The sequence below is a fragment of the Triturus cristatus genome, chromosome 5_2 (assembly GCF_964204655.1).
Source record: "Triturus cristatus chromosome 5_2, aTriCri1.1, whole genome shotgun sequence".
Lineage (NCBI taxonomy): Eukaryota > Metazoa > Chordata > Amphibia > Caudata > Salamandridae > Triturus > Triturus cristatus.
The window spans coordinates 697,819,019-697,840,774 of record NC_140588.1 but is presented as its reverse complement, the minus strand read 5'-3'; the positions used below and the strand labels follow the sequence as shown (position 1 = coordinate 697,840,774).

At 46.1% G+C, this 21,756-nt stretch overlaps 1 protein-coding gene across 2 annotated transcripts in view; it reads right to left on the bottom strand.

Moving 5' to 3' along the window:
• LOC146829142 (xaa-Pro aminopeptidase 2-like) overlaps window positions 1–21,756 on the bottom strand; it is a 565,756-nt gene that overhangs the window by 111,433 nt on the left and 432,567 nt on the right. For both annotated transcript variants that reach the window (XM_085607766.1, XM_085607767.1), the window contains one exon: window positions 1,675–1,744. In XM_085607766.1, coding sequence (XP_085463892.1) covers window positions 1,675–1,744 — 70 coding nt within the window. The remainder of the gene's footprint in view (window positions 1–1,674; window positions 1,745–21,756) is intronic.

Here is a 21,756-nt window from a genome sequence, read left to right as displayed (position 1 = left end):
GGAGTAGAAAGTAGTTTTTGTAGGATTTACTGGCAGTTTTGAACTTAACAAGGTGGACAATTGTTGGGGATTCTCTCTATTTTCTTTCCAAAGCTGGTAGTGTTTTTCACATCTTGTTAACATCACTGTGAATGATTAGACTCAAGTCAGATGTCTTCAGGTTTGCAATTGGCAGTAACTAGTTTATCCATGGTGGTGGATATCTCTTTTTCACATCATTCTAATACCGAAAGGTGCCATCTCCATTTGTTTTGTGCTGAAGGTCTCTTGAGGTTACCATTAGTGCCTGCCACGTATTTAGTCATTGCAGATGTGTTTATATGAGTATTTTGTCGGGAATAAGAAAATTACCTGACCAGTTCAATCTGCAGAGATTCTATGCGATCTTTCTTTGTGACCACCTAGCCCAAAGTGGAGCCCTTGTTGTGAGCAGAGGAAATACTCTCTTGAAAAAGGCTGTTGCCAGATAGGAAACTTTTAAGTGTGATTTGAGGGTATCTTCATCATTTCCCAAATGGTGGTTGAAGTGTCAGAGGAAAATCTGTTCACATGAGTAAATGACTTGGTCTGTGATGTAAAAAAGACAGTCATACCCATTGCCCCTCATTCATTATATTTCAACCCCATACATGCATGAGGTGAGTTTCTGCCCTTTCCTGCCCTTGTTAGTTGGAACGCCATCATTCCCATCATGTGGATCTGCTCATGGTTTGAACTGCCCACTTTCTGTTCAAGATCATTTTCAAGGCCAAAACAAGGACTCATGAGTGCTCCTCAGAGGGTCTTAGCCACAACAGATAATAAACATGTTTGAATGTGATTGATTGGTGACCTTCAGTCAGGCAAACAAACTAGTTGCTGTGTTGTACCAGCCCTACTATTATGTTCAGAGAGACCTTTGCTTCACAATCCAAGTTTATGTTCCAAACTGAACAGTAATTTTCCTGTCAATGACATATCCTTCTCTATATTAGCACTGTTCCTATTATGTACCTGACCCTGTTCCCAATGATCTCTTCTTCTATCAAGAGATATGACCAGATGGTTTGTTGGGCAACTTCAGGGTTGCCCATTAGACACACTCTGAGAAACCCAAACATATTTTATACAAGGCCTAAAAAAGTGATAGGAATACTAAAAGCTACAAGGCTGGATCAGTGACAGGAGCCAAATATCAAATTCAAAAGGTTTATGGACTATGCTGGAAAAAAAACAACCGAATAAACAGGACTCCGTCTATTAGAAATGACGCACCTCAAATTATGGTTCCTAGAATTCAGATTTTAAAACAGACATTAGTCCTTGAGAATGGATAAAGGGTTACATAGAAACACCAGATTTCGTAATCTGAATGCACTCATGTTAGAGGCATTTAAGTATACAGCTGGGGAGTGAGCTTCCTGGAGTCCTTGGGCATTGATTGTAGAGGACTGTTACTCAGAGCATCGCCAGGTGCAACTCAAATTGCTGCTATTTTGTCCTGTTACCACATGCCACTCATGAGAGAGAGACTGCTACAGCGGAAAGTGTGAAATTTCAAGGGAAGTCAGTTAGTGCCAAAGTACGTATGAACTTGTCACTCAGTTGTAAAAATAAAGACTACCACACACTGACTCACTTACTGACTGGCTCACTCATTCACTTCTAAATTATCCGAGCATATCTCAGTCTTACCAGAGGCCCCTGAAGGAAAGACAAGGGTAGTCAGGGCAATATTCCCGATCAGCACTCGAGTGTAGGCTTCCTTAAACAAAATACAATAAAACGTATTACATTTTTTAAATTGTAGACATAGAATAGTATGTTTGTTGAATATCTATCGAGTAAGTGGGTTAGAGGCTTGATTTAGTTTTTAGGCACTATGGGCCTTATTCACGAAGGTAAACTTTCACTTTTGTGTAAGTTTAGGATTGTTTGCTATTCACAAAGGGATTTACGAGTAGTACCTTTATGAGTGCGGAGTCTCCGCACATAAAAAGACTGATCTCGTAAATCTCTTTGTGAATAGCAAAATTTATACAAAGGTGTAAGTTTACCTTTGTGAATCAGGCCCAGTGTCGATTTGGTGATTAGCAAGCACTATCCGATGTGGGTATGCAGTGCCAATACTAGTGATGTAGAATATTTAAATGTGAGACTTTGATTAATGGGGTAGAGGAAAATTCAGGTAATCTGGCGGAGTTCATTTAACCACCAATCTTGCATATTCACAATTTGTACCAGAGTTATATGGTGCTTTGTAATTAAATGTATCATATGAATGTACGCCCTAAATTGTGCAAGCATTTGACAATCTCTCCCTTTGCTATAACCGGAGAGCATTGCCAGGCACTGTGTCAATGTAAGACAATATAGCTAATATAGCTAAAGCAGGTAACATAATTTTATTACATATAATCAACAACATTAAAAGGGGTAATTTATTTAAATGAACACACAAAATTAATAAATATGTAACATACATTTAAAAAGGCAGGATGGTGGCAGTTACCCCAAATAAAATATTCTTACAATCGTTATTTCTAAGTGTAATATAATTCAAATTAGGTTAAAACATCAAACAATGGTAGCTTATTTACGTTCAGAAATATATTTTATACATATTTGAAACTAAGTCACACGATAAGGGATTTATTCAGATTTTTCTACCACAAACGTGCTCAATTAGCAGTAGAGTGCTTCACATAAGCACCGTATTACGCATTCTTTTTGAATGATACCAGTGTAAAGACTAACATTAAATGTAATAGAAATCTAAAAGTTTTGATATTTTACTCGCAAAGTACAACATTGCTAATGATATTGTAAATATCAAAATAATATCAACGCTATCCAAATTATTACTAGTGTGATTTACTAATAATATTACACATTTATCAATTTTGTATCAATTAAAGAAAGATTGCAAAAATATGAACAAAGGTTATAGAAAGCAAAAAGAGGACAAGTAAATGGATTTACTAGGAAACAAAGCACATGGTACGGTGTCTATCTTGTAACTTTTTTATTATGCTTTATGAATAACCAGTACATGATGGCCTCCATGCATGAATATATAGGTAAGACAGACATTTTATAATAGTGTTTGATAGAGAATAAGAAAAACTATGACCGGATAGCCATCATGCAATCGTGTGCTTGCTGATGGGCCATCAGGTATGTTTTTTTCCTCTTTTTTGTATTGTCAAAAAAGAGCATAACAGAATTACAATAAATAATCCATTCAAGTTAATAAATCAAGAGAAATCAACCTTGTCGGATTAGCCACAAATGCTTCTACAGGATTAACCAAAACATAATTCATACATATAAATACAAATACTACGTTTCACTTTAATCAGGGCGTCTCTCTACATTTCATTTTATGTCTAAGAAGTTCAGTATGATTCTGTGGCAAGCCAATCACTCCATCCGAAGCTATCTTCAATCCACGCTGTCATAGGTGACCAAATCTGCTTCCCCCGCCTTCTGACTCCCCGACCCTTACAATTATTCAAATTCCTCTCTAATTTGTTCAAGCTCAATAACTGAGAGAACCATTGCTGTAACATGGGAAGTTCACAATCTTTCCAGGCTGTGGCAATCAGAAGGTGTGCAACCGCTGTGGAGACTATTCAGAAACTAGAACTGTCCCACATCCCCTGGCAGAGCTGCATCAATCCCAAATAACATCAATGATGAACTGATATGCAGTTTTGTTCTAAAGACTTTATTCCACAAATCTTCAATGCACTCTTAGAGCACCTGTAGCTTGGCACACTGATAAAACATATGTACCAATTCAGCGGGCTCCTCCCCACATCTGGGACATTTATCATCCACCCTTTTGCCCCAGCGGAACAATTTGGCCAGTTTATAATATAAATGAAAAATAGTTTTGAAATCTTGAGTTTTCAGACATGCATTTATTAGGACTTTCCTCCACACCTTGTGTAGTTCCTATTAATCCGTAGGATCTGTGCATTTGTTTGGACAACATAAACTAGGGACTTGGTGCCAAGACTGATTCCGATACCCCGGCGGGATATGTTGGCCTATTCATCAGTTAGCTCTCAGTGCCACGGTAAGCTCCCCTAACCTACCAGGGAGCGAATGGTTTCTGGCAGCCATTGAATATGCCAACCCTGACCCCTAAGGGATCGTGGAAACAGCACTGAACCTTTCGCTCAGTCACTCGTGCTTACTTACTCTCAGAGAAGTATACAGAGAATACACAGAGAATACACAGTGGGACGTTTTCAATACGTATTTTATACCTTCTTGTATAAAATACGTGTGCTGCAATGATTAATAGACAGAAGCAGATAAATATGATTGCAAGTCCTAAAAACGTAAATAGTAGATATAGTTCTACCATGTTGCTAAAACAGTGTATATATATATATGCAGGCATATAAAACAAAGCAGTAATCGAGCGTACTCCTACTATGCGAACCCTACTCTAAGTGTCCCTAGAGTGTGTGGAGGCGTAGAGCCAAGAATCCCCCCAAGGGACGATATACACCCATTACCTGATGGGAGAGAATGAAGGACCCCATCTTGGTCACAAACAGTACACCCCACACGAGATTTCAGACCACTGCGTGGTGAAGTCTCAGCATACAGGGACAGTCGGTGTAAGCTGAAGTGACTCCTCTACTAATCTATCAGTATGCTCATCTTTTAAACAGAAAGCAGCCTTGTGATGTGCGTATAGATTAGTGATGTTATCGATATGTAGATAGCCTTGTCACCCCGTACATGAAGATAGAGATAATATTTGTACATAGTGCGAAAAAAACCTTGTACACAATGTTCAGGGTATTGTGTTAATGTTGTGCGAAGCTAGATGTGTAAACAAGTTTAGTTTCGGGGGCGTGGGTCGCCAACACCCAAGATGGCCGCAACTGTGTAGAGCTCCGGGCAATTACCCTGACATCCGCCACACCTATCCACTGAGGCTGCAGACTTCACAGACCTGGTGTCCCAGGTTCCCAGAAACCACCTGGTCCAACGAAAACAAAAATCCGCCGACCGCGACCGGAGTTATCGCCGCCGTAGTAGTCTGCCAAAAGGGGGGCGTAGCTCCAGCCGCGATGGTGCCCGGCATACATCTACGGCACACCACGGCCTCAGAGACGGGCACGGGTGCCTGATCTGGCCGCCTATGGTTTGGATGCGCCTGTCGGCCTCCAGCACTGCCCCAACCGCTCCTTGCACTTGGCCTCAGTTGGACCACCACAGCCGCTGAGCGGCGCCGGGTGGGCTCCGGTGCGCTTGACTCTATTGCTGCATATCGCGTTTGGTCTATACTCAGCTTCCTAGCAAGAGAGTGGGGAGGTGTGAGATCTGCTTTACTGCCTCCCCCCCACCCGTTTGGATGACTCTGCCTGCTGTGAGGCACTTGGCTGCATCGGCCTTCCCCATCCGCCCAACTGATGCTGCACCATCGCACTGCACCCATTCCCCACATGGTGTAGGGTAGGCCGAGACGAGGCCTTTGTGGCGCAGCAACTCGGAGGGTGCATGATTGGGAACTTCAGCTGGTGGGTCGGCGCATCTTGTGGAAGCTCCAAACGGCCTCACGTGCAGGGGTGCTGTATATGGACTACTACTCAGCCCCAGATTGACCCCTGAACGTTCTCTCCTCCAATACAGGTGGGGCAGCTAGTACACTGCAGCCTTATCTGGACCGTCATTGGGGTGGCTGCTTTACGCCGTTGGCGACTCAGTTTGCTCTCGGGGGCCCCTGCCGCGGTGCTTTGGAGTACGGTGCACACCGCTAGTACCGCCCTTGGACTCTTGTTGGTAGAATTGCTGGTTATCATCGCCCTTGCGGCCTTCCCCCTTGTGGTCTTCGGCGGTACCATGACTGTGCAAGTTGGCTGCTCTGAAAGGTTCCCGACAGACCTATCAGTTAAAATTGACGAAATTCGCCCATGCAAAGCTGGATACCACCGAAGAAAAACAAGATGACCCGGAGCCAGGACAATATAGCGATGCAGGGGGCCCGACGCTGGTGGATGTTATAGCGGCGAATCAGGGAGTCCAAACGGCGCTGGAAAATAAAATCGACACGGTCTTGACTGAGGTCTCCCTTATCCGTGCCGACCTCCGCAAAATGAGGGACAGGGTAAAAGCAGCTGAAGACTCTGTTTCCACACTTCAGGCATCCACAACGGTACTCGAAGCGTTAGTAAAGCGACTACTGACCCAAACATCGGACTTGGAGGCGAAGCTGGAGGACTACGAGGGGCGCGCACGCACAAATAATGTGCAAATTTTGGGGGTGCCCGAGAAAGCGGAGGAGCAAACCACGGATCTCTTTGTGGAGGACTTAATCCAAAACCACCTGCAACCCAGGTCCCTCTCACAATTCTTCTCAGTGGAGCATGCACACAGGGTGCCGGGGGCCCCACGAAACCAGGTGCCCCCCCTCTCCCCATCCTGGCGAGGATCTTCAACTTCTGAGTCAGGGACGCTATCCTCCAGACAGCGCGGACAGCCCAACCGCTTAAGTTTGAAAACGCCACCATTACTTTTTTCTCTGACTTCACCTATAAGGTGCAACAACAACGTTGATCTTTTCTGGAAGGAAAGTGGGTCCTTGGGGCCACAACCTCAAGTATGCCATGCTATTCCCGGACAAGTTGCGGGTCCAGGCAGCAGGGAAATCATGGTTCTTCCAGACCCCGGAGGAATCCTGGGAGTGGCTGGAAGGCTGGCGCTTCTCTGTGGGTGGGGAACGTGCCTCTCCCAGCCGACAGCAGCGGCAGGACGAACGCCATGGAAGAAGTGACAGAGGGGAAGGCGACTGATGGAGGTTGAGCCGGGTTTCAGGACTTCGCCCGGACCTCTTTCATATGGGCAGCAGACTGTCAAGCCATGCAGTGGGTGACTGAGTTTAACAAGCGGCCCTCAGGAGGGAGGGTGACTATGTGAAGTGATGTAACTTTAGTGCTCTGTATAGTGTTTTATATCTCTCTGGCTGGCAGTTGTAGGTAGTAGACAAGTTCATTTTTACGTACACTTTATCTGTGTTCTAAAGGTTGTGGGACTTCATTTGCGGCCATAGGGGCTCTCCGCCTACAAGGGTTCATTGCTATCAATGTGATGTATGCAGTCTCACACAATAGTAGTTCTGGGGGAAATGATTCATGTTCTTGGGTAGTTGTAGCGTTCTCCCTTATTCAGTATGTTTGATTTGGGTACACAGGCTCTCTGCAAAATTGGGGGGGTGGGCCGTTCTATGTCCACGTTGCAGGGAGGCAGGGTGGGGGGTTTCCGAGGTGTTTTATTGGGTGTTGTTTTTTGTTTTATGTTTGTTCGGTGCAGTCAAATGAGGGGTGCTTTCTTAAACGCAGCCATGGTCCTCAGCAGCTTGGTTGTCAGTTTCCTATTGCTTGCAAAGGCATTATTTCATGTTCTATCAGGAATCGGGTGGGGGTCAGACATTACTTTTCTTTGTTACCCCTCGTGAGGAGGGGCCCTTAACTACCATTATGAATGAGTGCTGATTATGCTACGATTGCACCGTTGGGCCACCTCAAATTAATCTCTTGGAATGTGAATGGTCTGGGTGATCGGATCAATTGAAGTATAGTTCTGCAATTTCTGAAACAACACACCCCAGACATTGTATCACTCCAAGAAACACATATCCAGGGAGTTTCCTACTGTTCTCTCAATAGGTGGGGTTATGAACTGGTAGCTCATGCAGAATATACTAGAGGGTCTAGAGGCTAGGGTGTCCTGATACGTAACTCTCTCCCTTTCCAAATCCAAAAAGTTATGCGGGACCCTTTGGGTAGAATCGTGACGGCCTTTGGGCAGTGAGAGGGTCGATCCCTCAATGTAACTTCCCTATTGTTGTATCTACCCTTTTACTCCCACCTTGGTACCTTCCGTCCACCCCCTCCTTTTTCACACCTTGGTATCTCCTGGAGCTCACCTTGGAATGTTGGCAGCTGCCTGTCCAGAGAGCGGATGGCCTGAATAAAGTGACAGTTCTATTCCATTCATTAGTCTTTATTATCGATGTATTTCATCATAAAAGACAGTTACAATAAAAAGAAAAATACAAACAGAATGTATAATAAAAACAAATCCAGGTAATCACAATAAAATATAATCATATAAACAGATTTCGGTAACCTAATGCCTCCTGTTTCTAATAAACCAAACCCAGGCCAAAAATTTAGCGACAGCAATTGCGACACGTTCACTTGAGTCAAAACGCAAAATTTTAAGTGCCTCTGACCCTTGTCTTGTTCCCAAAGTGCGACATAAAGGTTTGAGCCATTTAGCCCGGGGGGCAGCGTAGGCAGGGCAAACAAAAAAGATGTGACCAACAGAATCAACACAGTCAATACACCAGTTACAGGAATCACAAGATACACCCTTCCATTTTTTTGTAAATGAATTAGTCGGAAGAGTGCCAACTCTAAATTGGTGGTAGAGTTTCCTGTCTCGGGGTCTGGTGATAGTATCCCAATAGGCTTCAAGAAGAGGGTTTTTTTTTTGATCTAGAAACCTGCCTGTCAGGGACTCAGCAGAAGCTGAAGATAGATGTTTTTGCAGCACCATTGACCAATAAAGGCCTTTAAAATCTTTTTTGGAGGGGAAAGGGTTGTTAGCCGGGTCCGTCCACAAAATTCCCAACCCCATAGAATCCAAGAGTTGTCTAACCTGCCTGAACCAGGAAATGTTACCAGCTCCCAAGACGGATCGAACATCAAGAAATGCCTTAGCATAGGGGCCTAACTCGGGGACTGTCCATAGTCTCCTCCAGAAGGCCAGTGGCTTGAACCTAGCAATGTCATCAAAAGAATGACAGCCAAGATCCAACAGGAGCGGTTTCACTGGGGTAGAACAAGGAAGGCCCGTAAGCATTCTGAAACATTTATGTTGTGCCTTAACCAGGGGAGAAAGATCGGCAAAACCCCAAAGTTCGGCGCCATAAAGGATCGCCGAATTAATCCTTACATTAAAGATTTTAATGGGGGGGCGTATCATTTTCGACTGGGATTGCTTTTGTTCTTTAACTAGGCAACCAGAAAGCTGGGCAAATTTAAGAGTAAGAACATCAATTTGCGGCCTCCAGTCCAACTTGTTTTCAAATACTACCCCCAGATAGGTCATGACATTAGTTCGTTCGAGCAGGTCGTTATTCATGGAAACATGGCCCTTCACACATCTCCCTTTATTAAAGACCATATATTTGGTTTTAGAGACATTAACTGACAGGTCAAAATCAGAGCAGAAGTTAGTAAATACATTTAAAGCCACCTGTAACCCAGACAGGGTCTGGGAAAGGAGTAGGGTGTCATCGGCAAACATGAGGAGTGGAATTTTAATACCACCCAACGTTTGGGGCGTCCGTCGGTGTAGAAGAAAAATACTGGACAACTCTATTAATGAACAATAAAAATAGAGTAGGCGCAAGGACGCACCCCTGCCTGACACCCCTATTGACCCTGAATCTATCGGTAACCTGCCCCTGTTTCCCCCATCGAACTTGTGCGAAGTTGTTATCATGCAGCCTAATGATGATGTTCAAGAGATCAACCGGGATCCCTAGCTCCGCCAGTACACTCCAAAGTTTAGTCCTATTAACTAAGTCAAATGCTGACCGAAGATCTACAAAGGCAGCATATAAAGTACCACCACACAGATAAACCGTTTTCCAGACAATCAATTGGAACTTGAATGCCTGGTCGATGGTACTAGTGCACGGTCTGAAACCGGCTTGCAAAGGAGAGATGATGTCCTCCTGCTCAATCCAAGTCTGGATTCTTGCCAGGATCATTCTTGCAATGATTTTTTGAACAGAATCAATAAGACTAATCGGGCGGTAATTCCCCGGGCAGGAGCGGTCACCTTTCTTAAAGATGGGTAGGATCTCAGCGCCCCTCCAAGAATCTGGAATGGCGGCCCCTCTAGCTATGGCAGTAGCAATATGAGCAATATAGGGCACCCAATTCCCAAGGTCAGATTTAAAAAGATCCGTGGGAACACAGTCCATACCCGGTGCCTTGCCACTCGGAACCTTACTCAAAGCCTTTTCAACCTCAGCACAGTCGAAGATTAAAGTCTGGGAGGTGGACAGGTCCCTGTTTACTGCGGGGACAAACCCCTCGACCTGATAGGCATCCGAGAACTGAGATTCAAAGTGCGACACCCAGGTATCCGGAGGTACATGGTTAGTAGGGACCTGGGTATTCGGTGAGTTGCCCCACTTAACAATATGCCAAAACAAGGTTAAGTTCCGATGTTTACTGGCAGCCAGAAGGTCAATCCAGTGGTCATTATCCCACTCTTGTTTGGCCTTGACTTTGACCTTATTATAGTCTTTTCTGGCCAATCTGATATTAGCCGGATCTTTATTGGTGATAGCAAGTTTCAATTTGCTATAGGAATCTCGGCATGCTTTGTTATACCAGGAGTTTGGTTTTAGGATAGGAGATTTCTTAGCCTTGCATGGTTTGGAAAAAAGGGATTTAAGGCCAGAAAATAGATGTTCGTGTACGTGTATGGCCTCACCAACAACATCCTCTGTGCTCTGGAGAGACTGTAAATCCTCCAAAGCACAAGAAACCTTTGAACTAATCTCTGATAATAGTGCACTGTCAATAGCAACCTTTTCCCAGCGTACTCGCCGTTGATTATTAAATAAAAGGGCTTCAGCAGTCACTATTACAGAGGGTTTGTTTCTATAGGCTGGACAAAGTAAAAAACTCAAAACCAATGGGTTGTGATCACTCTCGGGACGGTCATGAACCACCATGTCGCATAATGTGGACCAAAACTCCACTTTAATTAGGGCATAGTTGATTCTACTCTTACAGCGTCGACCATCAGAAAAGGTCATCTTACCACCTTTATCAGAGGGGGTCCGTCCATTTGCAGCCCTGAAACCCCGCTCCATACATAAGCTCATCCACTGGGTAGCAGACTCGGTCCACCTCTTGATAGGGGGGAGATCGAGAGGTGGGATGTTTAGGATCGCGTCCACCTCCCACGTGAGTGAATCAGAGGCAAAGAGCAGGGGTTCAAAACAGCAATTTAGGTCGCCCACAATTACGACATTAGTGCATATATTAACGGTGTCCAAAAACCCATCCAGTTGTGAAAAGGTATTTGTACCACGCCCAACTGGGAGGCCCCTATTATAGACATTTATGATCAAGATTTCAGGTTCATCATTGTGTTGCAATGAGATAATCAATAAGTCAGGGCTATCAATAACCAATTCTCTAAGGGAATACCCAAGAGTTTGTTTAACCCATATACAAAGGCCGCCAGAAGGACGGCCCCTTGTTCCACGTAAGGCCCCCTTAGAAAAATTGACATACCCAGAAAGATAGATGGGGTCCACAGCCCAAGTTTCCTGAAAAACCGGGATATCATGGGTGTTTACCCAGACAGACCAGTCTTCCAAGGTTACTTTACTACGAAGACCAGCAACATTCCACGAGACCAGGGTTATGGGAAGAGAGCTGGTAGGGATAATCCACGGGGAAGCAGGAGCGGGGCCCAAGATGGCTGGTTGGGTTGCAATATTGCTAAAGCCCTTACACTCGCTCTCAGGGGAACAGGAATCAATGTGAGTGAGGGATGGACCATTTGGTAAAACACGAGTGGGATTGGGAAGCAAGGTACCCGATCCCACGTGTGCCCCCCTTAACCCACCCCTCCCTGCTAACCCCGAGGTATCTGGGCCAGGACAGGCCTTACGCACACTACCCAGATTTTTTTTGTTTGGTGGTAGTCAGTCAACCCCTTCTAAGGAATTCAGGGGGGCATAGAAATTGGACAGTGGGAGATGAAAATCAGGTCCTGTCTGTCGATGAGAGCTCCTGTTAACCCTTTCCCAAACAGTAGGCGTGTCACATGGTAATGCATGAGAGTTATGTGGATAAAAATATGACAAATCCAAAGTGGATATTCCTGTAACTCTCAAGATGTTGGGAAAAGTGCAGATATGGCTCACCACCCTTGGGTCACGAAAATTTATGATCACACAATCTCCCTCCACTTGCTTGACTCTATTACCCAACCAACACACCCTACGTACAGTCAAGATTTCAGCCCATAATCTAGCAGGTAAAGGCCTATTACCATTTAACCAATGTATAACTTTATTCTTCAGCTCGCTATGAGACTCGGGCTTTGCCTGGGGGAGCCGAGGAACACCAGCCATTATGACTGTATATGGCTGAGACTCAGGTGGAAGGTTAATACAAGGGAGTTTTTGAAAGGAATCAACACCCTCTAAACTAGGCTTACTGATAGGGATATTATTCTTATTAGTGGCAGTATTAGTAGTACAACCTAAATCTATCGGTACATCAATACTGACAAGAGGGCGGGGTGCTTCCACAACCTGATCATTACGAACAAAGATATTGGAAGGTGCTCTAGCCATATGTGCATTGGCAGTAGAAACAGGCCCGGTTTTGTCAACATTATCGAGAATGGATGGAGTCTTAGGGCTAATAGGAGACACTGGAATCTTCTCCAACAAAGATGTGTTAGTGAGCACCATACCCTCTATCTTCTCAAGCAAAGTGGAGAGTCGATTAACTCTCTCAAATAATGGTAGGAGAAGGGATTTAAGTAATTTCTCTACATGCTTGAGAAAACCAGGGGGAATGGAGTCAACATTAGATTGGAAGGTAGGAGAGTGCAATGACCTCGGACTTCCAGTAACCAGGGAGGTACTACCAGGCATGGTGGAATTAGAAGCGTCACAAATATTTGCAGATATGGGCAGTTTGGACACTTTGGACGTTTTTACATGTTTGCCCTTGGAGGGTGCTCCCATACGTTTTCTTTTACCCGAAATAGGCCTAGACTTATTAACCAGAGTCAATGCATCAGTACGTGGTTGCTCAGATGTAGACTGTGGGTGGTTGGGGCTAATGTTAGTGGATACACCACTGGGCTCAGAAATGTTTATAGTCTCGTGCAAATCATCCAACGAACACTGAGCTGTTGTGTCCGACGACACTTGTATGGTGTTATGCGGCATGTTGGAAATTGTTTGGGGCTGTCTACTTTCGGGAGAAATGGCTGTCATAATGTTACCGAGGGATGATCGTTTAGCAGAAATTTCGAGGGACAATCTTTTTTCTGTTAATATAATCTCTTGTTCAAGAACACGAGCAGCTCTTGTAATGAAATTGTCGAGAGTCCCTGTTACTTGGCCCCCTATGCTACCCTGCACCACCTTCCTACCGGACCTTAAGGAAGTCATGCTTAGGGAAAAAAAAGACAAGCAATGGGGGGAGTAACCAAAGAGGATAAAAGTGGACCTCTAAGGAAAATGAGTATATCTAAATCACGATAAAATATTATTATGCAACAACAACTGAATATGGCAATCCACCTATCAGCAATAAAACAAGTACTCACGATTACATTAATATTTACGGCACATTAGCAAAGACCCAGTTCAGGGGAGTGGCCCGCCCCGTCCTCAACCGTCCTCGAACGGCCACAAACGGCCCGCTCTTTGCCCGGTCTTCGCCCCGGTCTGCGACCCGCGCGCGTTCCGCTAGCGCGTTACGGGGATGAGTTGTTAATGACAGACAACGTTAACAAGGGGGCGGAGTCGGGAAGAGCAACCAGGTGAGGCGAATCAATTTGGCGCAGGGCACCGTGGTCCTCGCAGTCCCAAAGCTGAACTAAGCAGCAGCCTTCCCCCTAATGCAGCGTAGCGTCCTTGTGGGTCTTTTCGCTCCGTGATACACAGCAAGAATAAAGTCCCATCCGAGGTTTTATGCTGACAGGGCCAGCGAGCGGCTCCCGCGAAGCGGGGGCCGCGAGGAGTTGATTGAAGGTAGGAGGCGGCAACGGGAAGAGCAACCAGGTGAGGCGAATCAATTTGGCGCAGGGCACCGTGGTCCTCGCAGTCCCAAAGCTGAACTAAGCAGCAGCCTTCCCCCTAATGCAGCGTAGCGTCCTTGTGGGTCTTTTCGCTCCGTGATACACAGCAAGAATAAAGTCCCATCCGAGGTTTTATGCTGACAGGGCCAGCGAGCGGCTCCCGCGAAGCGGGGGCCGCGAGGAGTTGATTGAAGGTAGGAGGCGGCAACAGGAAGAGCAACCAGGTGAGGCGAATCAATTCGGCGCAGGGCACCGTGGTCCTCGCAGTCCCAAAGCTGAACTAAGCAGCAGCCTTCCCCCTAATGCAGCGTAGCGTCCTTGTGGGTCTTTTCGCTCCGTGATACACTGTGACAGTTCTACTTAAGCTCTGGTGTCACTTGTATTACTACACTGGCGACGATCCTGTGAGGGGGGCAGGACAGGTCATTTCCCCTTTGTGCTTGCTCTCGAAGAGCGGGGAGAATCTACCAGCTGCGTTTTCCTGCCGGAGGATTTATTAAGCTTTGATGGTCACGGGTGCGTCTGTGCTCCCCAGCGTATGGTCCCGGTTCCGAGTGCACGACAAGGAGTTAAGCGCGTACTTCATGTGCATTTTTTTGTGTTCAGCCACCTTTGTGACGCCGCTGCTGAGGTGCACCAGCTCCTTACCTTACGAAGACTCTGAGGGATCTCCTCCAGCTGGTCTCATCTTCCCTGCGTAGTTCTCCTCAGCAGCTGTTCTCTGGTGCGATTTCCGTATTGCTGACGGCTTCCTGGGTCCCGACTGAAGACGCGGCTGCTGATGCCTCCTCACGCCCACTAGCGGGCGGAGTTCATCGTAGTAGTGCTCCGCAGGGTCCCGGTGCACCTCGCTTGTTCAGCGTCCACGGAGACGAGGTTGCGGACGCTGCCTCACGCCCACCAGCGTGTGGAAGTCACGGCAGCGACGCTTTCGCCGGATGTCTGTGCCCCTGATCAAGATCCACTGGTTTTGCTGAGGCATGTTTCCTCTAAGCCTGCTGTCATCAAGTATCCTTTTATCATTCTGAGGCACGTTCTTCACAGCCTGCCGTCATTATAGAGGTTGGTGTTGTGCAGTTACTTCACTTTTGGTCCAGCTGGGGGTAAAGTTGCCACGCAGCAGATTGTGCTTTTACCAGGATCTTGTGCGTTGAGATAACCACGGTGGTTGCCATTTGACCATAGCACTATATATATATGTACTGTGTTTTCCTTGAACTGGTGGTGATTTTTTTCAAGTTTTAATACCTCACACACATGAGTTCTACCTGCAATCGTTCTAATTATTTAAAGAATACACTCTCTTCTTATCTGCTTGCACTGAACATTCTGGTGTTCTCCACTCATTGAAGTTGAAACGCATTTTTGCATAAAATATTCTCTTATCGTTGCATAGAATGGGTACTCCAGGAATATGTCAACCTCCTTCATTTCTAAATGAATGTGGAGATCCTGACATCCATTGGAAGGAATGGACTGAACTGTTTGAGTCTTTCTTGATTGCTATGGGTGGAGAAAGTTTTTCTGCTTTACGGAAGCAGCATATTCTTTTACACAATATTGGAGTCCATGGTCGCAAAGTGTACGAGACACTCCCTGAACCAGATTTGGACGCGGAATATGACCTAGATGCGTATGAAATAACTTTGTTAAAGTTAGGAAACCACTTTGGGGATAAAATAAATGTGGTTTTAGAACGTCACAAGTTTTTCAGTCGGTCTCAAGGAAAAAATTAATCTGTGAAAAACCAAATTGCTGATTTGAGAGGTCTTACTCAAAGGTGTGACTTTGGGGATCTTAATGACTCTTTAATATGTGACCAATTGGTGAGATGCACAAGCAACAGTAAGATCCAAGAGAAATTGTTGTCAAAAAATCCCTCTCTGGAAGAAGCTATTTCTATAGCTCAGTCTATTGAGCACACTGCTTAATGTATGAAGGAAATAAAAATCTCTGTGGAAGTGGTTGCAGCAGTTCAAGTTGATATCCCCAATAAAAGTATTTCAAAAGTCAGAAGTAAAGGAGAATCATGCAATAAGTTTCCAAGAGAACATTCTGACCTCAAGTGCTACAGATGTGGGAATAGTAATCACTTAGCCAACAATCCTTTGTGCCCAGCTCGTAATGCTCACTGTAAGAAATGTAACAGAAGAGGTCATTTAGCAAGAGTGTGCAGGGACAGTGACAGCAGCCAAGTCAAAGCCATCAATGAACCAAGCGATGATCAGCTTAGATTTGTGTTCCAAGTAAAGAGTTCTTTCGGCAGTAGTTTCACGGAATACCCCAAATGCAACATAATAATCAATAACAAATCTATTGAAATGTTCGCAGACTCCTGCTCTCCGTTTACCTTGTTAAATTTGGAGGATTATAGGAAAATCAAAGGGGATCCAGGTATGATTATTACTAAACCTGATATTACACCTCATGGGTATACTAAAGACCCGATTCCGTTGGTGGGGATGGTGGAGACACAAATTATTTTCAAAGGGAGATCCACTGTGGGCAAGGTCTACCTAGTCAGCTCGGGTTCTAATCTTCTAGGGTGGCGTCACCAGAGAGAACTTGGTATTATTCTTGACCCCAATAGCAGGGAACAGGTCAATGTGGTTACAGAAGTTACAGGGGAGACACCCCTCTGCGATGAGTTTCCACACCTCTTCTCCAACGATCTGGGGTTGTTGAAACACTATCAGCATAAAATAAAAATTAGACAAGGGGCTAAACCAGTTGTACATAAAACACGCCAAGTTCCTTTACTCTTAAGACAGCCATTGAGGGATGAACTTGATAAACTCTGCCACTTAGGCGTCATTCATCCAATTGACGCCTCGGAGTGGTTATCCCCCATTGTCATAGCTTCTAAAGCTAATGGGCAAGGCATTCGCCTTTGCATTGATTTACGTAGCCTTAATGAAAACATCTGGATCGGACGTTTTCCCTTTCCTAATATCAACGAAATGCTTAGTACTATGGGTAAGGCTAAGTTCTTTTCGGTCATAGACCTTTCCATGGCCTACTATCAAGTAGATTTCCACCCGGATTCTAGGGCTCTAACAGCATTTTCCACCCCTCTTGGCACATACATGTTCAGAAGGATGCCTTTCGGCCTTGCCTCGGCGGCCGCTGTCTTTCAAAAAATGATGCAAAGGGTTTTGGAGGGCATTCCGAACAGCATGTGTTTTCAAGATGATGTTTTGGTCTATGGAGCCGACGAAGAGGAACATGACTCCATATTTAGGAAGGTATGTGCCAAGCTGTCGGATGCTGGGTTAACTGTGAAAAAAGAAAAATGTAAGATCAAAGTCACGGAAGTGGATTATCTGGGGCACAATCTTTCCTTCGAAGGCATAAAACCTCAGCTTAATTCAAGCAGTGGAAAATGCTCCCTTTCCCACGAACAAGGAAGAGCTTAAATCCTTTTTAGGCTTGGTTGAGTATATGGCCAAGTTCATCCCTAGATTTTCAGAAAAATCTGAGTCTTTACGTGAACTGTTAAAGAGGAAAAATTAGTTCAAATGGGAAGAGAAACACTCTGATTCTGTAACCAAATTAAAGAAGGAAATCATTGGCTCACATGCTCTTGGTCCTTTCGACCATAGAAAGAGAACCATCTTATGCACTGATGCTTCCAACAAAGGTCTTGGGGCCACCCTGTCTCAGAAGGGGGAGGGGGGAGAAACTATTATTGCCTTTGCCTCCCGTACCTTAAGTCAACCTGAACGGAACTATTCCGTAATTGAAAGGGAAGCATTGGCCTGCTACTGGGCCATTAATCATTTCAAGTTTTTCCTTTGGGGCAGCAAATTTACAGTTCGAACAGACCACAAACCTCTGACACACATCTTTTCATCCAGGAAAGTATTCTGTGAATCCCCTAGAATAGCTAAATGGGTTTTAGGGCTAGAGAAATTTAGCTTTAGAATCGAGTATCTTCCTGGTCAGGATAACGTTCTTGCAGACTATTTATCCAAATCCCCTCTTGCAGTCAACATCGAGGCAGACCCTTTAGATCCTCCCATTCTTTCTATCCATCTTCCTTCTTTTTCCAAGGAGGAGTGGGATGTTGAAATGGAGAAGGATTCCAAAATGAATGCACTAAAAAATGTAATCATAAATGGTTGGCCTGACAAACGTTGTGATGTCATGGATGATTTAAAGGAATTCTGGGAAGTCAGAAATGAGCTGACCATTTGTGAAAGCAAAATATACCGCAATACCAAAATTGTTCCACCTGAGGCCCTTAGAGACAGAATAATAGATCTCGCCCACGAGGGTCACTTAGGGAGAAGTTTCACTAAAAGTAAAGTGAGGAACAGCTTTTGGTTCCCCAAGATGGATTCAAGAGTAGAATTAAAAGTAAAGGATTGCTACAATTGTGCTAAAAGTGACAAAGTTAAGACATTACATAAAGTTCCCCTATCCCCAGTGGAGGTACCCGTAATTCCTTGGACTAAACTTGCCATGGACATAATTGGCCCGATGGATGCTTTAGGTCCACAAAAAAGGTTCATGTTTGTCCTGGTGGACTACACTTCTCACTGGGTAAATGCCAAATTCACCCCTTCCACTACGGCCAAGAACCTCATTGCTTTCTTAAAATCTGTGTTTTCTTTTGAAGGGGTTCCATCTATTTTAGTAACTGACAATGGGGTGCAATCTACATCTGATGAAATGATGACCTTCCTAAAGAACCTTAACATCAAGCATGAGAAAACTGCTCTTTACTGTCCCAAAGCTAATGGATTAGTAGAGAGGATGAATCGTACGATCAAGGACCACATTCAACTGACGATGTCTAATGGTTTCAACTTATATAATTCTCTGAGAGACTGTTTGTGGGCCTACCACACAGCACCTAACCTTGTAAGCGGCATCTCTCCGTTTGTGGTCTTAAGAGGGAGAGAACCTGGCACCAAGCTGTACCCTCTCTGGCTAGATGGGGGTAAGACTGTTGTCTATGACAGATCAGATAGTCATCATAAGGTTCAGCAACATCAATACCGCTACAAAGAATGGTATGCCAAGAAACATGGAGTGAAGAATTTAAAACCCAATGTCAATGATCCTGTGTTGATAAAGAAAACCACCCTGGTACAGGTGGGACAGAGTAAATGTTTCCCTCCACAAAGAGTTAAAAACAAAGGGAAAAATGTGGTGGAGTTGGAGGATGGGCAAGTTTGGAGTGGGGACAGAGTTGCAATGTAATGTTCCTTTATGTGTTTCTTTGATCTCTGTTATGTTGGGTAAGGAGATGTGTTGTATCTACCCTTTTACTCCCACCTTGGTACCTTCCGTCCACCCCCTCCTTTTTCACACCTTGGTATCTCCTGGAGCTCACCTTGGAATGTTGGCAGCTGCCTGTCCAGAGAGCGGATGGCCTGAATAAAGAGACAGTTCTACTTAAGCTCTGGTGTCACTTGTATTACTACACCTATACGTTCCCCCCAGACTTCATTCTTCAACATTGCGCAATCTGGGCCCTCACATTTTGAATTTGCCAGAGGGTGACATTTTGATGGGGGGGGTGACTGTAACACAGCTTTAAATGTCGAACTTGACCGCATGCCGACCAAACGTGAGGAGCCAACCGGTAGACTATGGATGAACTTTTTGGGGGCCCTGGGTCTAATCGACATTTGGAGGACCTGTAACCCTATGGCCAAATACTACACATTTCACTTGTGGGCACATGGGAGTCTCTCTCGTATACATTATCTCTTTAGCAAGGCCTCCCAACTTCCCATGTTTGACGAGATCTCCTTTCTTCCTAGGGGCATCTCAAATCACTCCTCATCTTGGCGCTGAGGAGGAGGGAGGCAGCTACTTAGCGACAGCCAGGTCTTGAGGTGTCTCCTGAAGGTCAGCAGGTCTTGGGTCTGACGCAGGTGTGTGGGGAGGGTGTTCCATGTCTTTGCGGCGAGGTGGGAGAATGATCTGCCGCCGGTGGTCATTCGGCGGATGCGTGGGACGGTGGCGAGGTCGGCAGAGCGAAGCTGGCGGTTCGGGGGGTAGAAGGACATTCGTTCGTTGAGGTATGCTGGTCTGGCGTTGTGGAGTGCTTTGTGAGCGTGGGTGAGGAGTTTGAAGGTGATCCTCTTTTTTGACCGGGAGCCAGTGTAGATCTCTTAGGTGGGCGGCGATGTGGCTGTGGCGTGGGAGTCCAAGGATGAGGCATGCGGAGGCGTTCTGTATGCGTTGGAGTCTCTTCTGGAGGGTAGTCGCGGTTCCTGCGTAGAGGGCGTTGCCGTAGTCCAGCCAGCTGCTGACCAGTGCTTGGGTGACCGTTCTCCTGGTTTCGCTGGGGATCCATCTGTAGATTTTGCGGAGCATTCGGAGGGTGTTGAAGCAGGAGGACGAGACGGTGTTGACTTGCTGGGTCATAGAGAGCGATGAGTCCAGAATGAACCCCAGATTGCGGTCATGGTTTGTGGGTGTCGGGGCAGCTCCCAGCGAAGTCGGACACCAGGAGTTATCCCATGCGGAGGGGGTGGAGCCGAAGATGAGGAGCTCCGTTTTGTCTGAGTTAAGTTTCAGTCGGCTGGTCTTCATCCAATCTGCGACAGGCCTTCATTCCCTCATGGAGGTTGGATTTGGCGATGGCCAGGTCTTTGGTGAGGGAGAGGATCAGCTGTGTGTTGTTGGCGTAAGAGACGATGTTGAGGTGGTGCGCTCGGATGATATTGGTGAGCGGTGCCATGTAGATGTTGAAAAAGGTCAGGCTGAGGGATGATCCTTGGGGTACGCCGCAGGTGATCGTTGTGGCTTCGAATCGGAACGGCGGAGGCAGACTCTCTGGGTTCTGCCAGTGAGGAAGGAGGTGATCCAGTCCAGGGCTCTGCCTCGGATCCCTGCGTCGCGGAGGCGTGTGCGTAGGGTGTGGTGGCAGACAGTTTGGAAGGCGGCCCAGAGGTCCAGGAGGATGAGGGCCGCGGTTTCGCCCTTGACCAGTAGGGTCCTGATGTCGTCAGTGGCGGCGATGAGGGCGGTCTCGTGCTGTGGTTACTGCAGAATCCAGATTAGGAGGAGTCCAGGACGTTGTTCTCCTCCAGGAAGTGGGTCAGTTGGCTGTTGGTGGTCTTCTCAATGACTTTAGCCGGGAACGGGAGCAGGGAGATGGGTTGGAAGTTCTTGAGGTCCTTTGGGTCTGCTTTGGGTTTTTTGAGGAGGGCGTTGACCTCCGCGTGTTTCCAGCTCTCTGGGAAGGTGGCGGTCTAGAAGGAGCTGTTGATGATCTTTCGGAGTTGGGGTGTGATGATGGAGCTTGCCTTGTTGAAGATGTGGTGGGGGCAGTTGTTTAAGTCCGAGGTTGGCGAGGTTGTCGATCAGTGTTGTGGAGTTGTTGTCATTGGCTTTCTCGAGGTGGAAATTCAGGTCTCCAAGGAGGATGTAGTCTGTGGAGGCGTGTGTGCTGATGAGGTCAGCGATGGATTCACTGAACTGTGGTCGGGGTCCCGGGGGTCTGTAGACGAGGGTTCCTCTGAGGGTGGTGTTGTTGTTGACATGGATCTGGAAGTGAAGGAGTTCGGCCATGCTGAGGGCGTCTTCGGAGCTGGTTGAGATTCTGATGGTGTTCTTGTGGATGATGGCGATTCCTCCTCCTGGAGGTGTTCATCCAGGTTTCTGTCAGGAAGGCGACGTCTGGGGCGGAGGAGTCGAGTAGGTCCCAGAGTCCAACGGCATGCTTGAGGATTGAGCGGGTGTTGAGCGGTATGCAGTTGAGATGGTTGTGGCCTGATGTGTTAGGATGAGCAGGGTGTGCTGGAGTGTGCTGGCTGGTGTTGCTGCAGCTTCGGCAGGTGAAGGGTCCGTGGGTGAGCATCGAGTGGCCTGGAAGCAGGTGGTATTTTGGCCGGTGTTGAGTGCGTGGAGGGTGTTTGCCTCGTA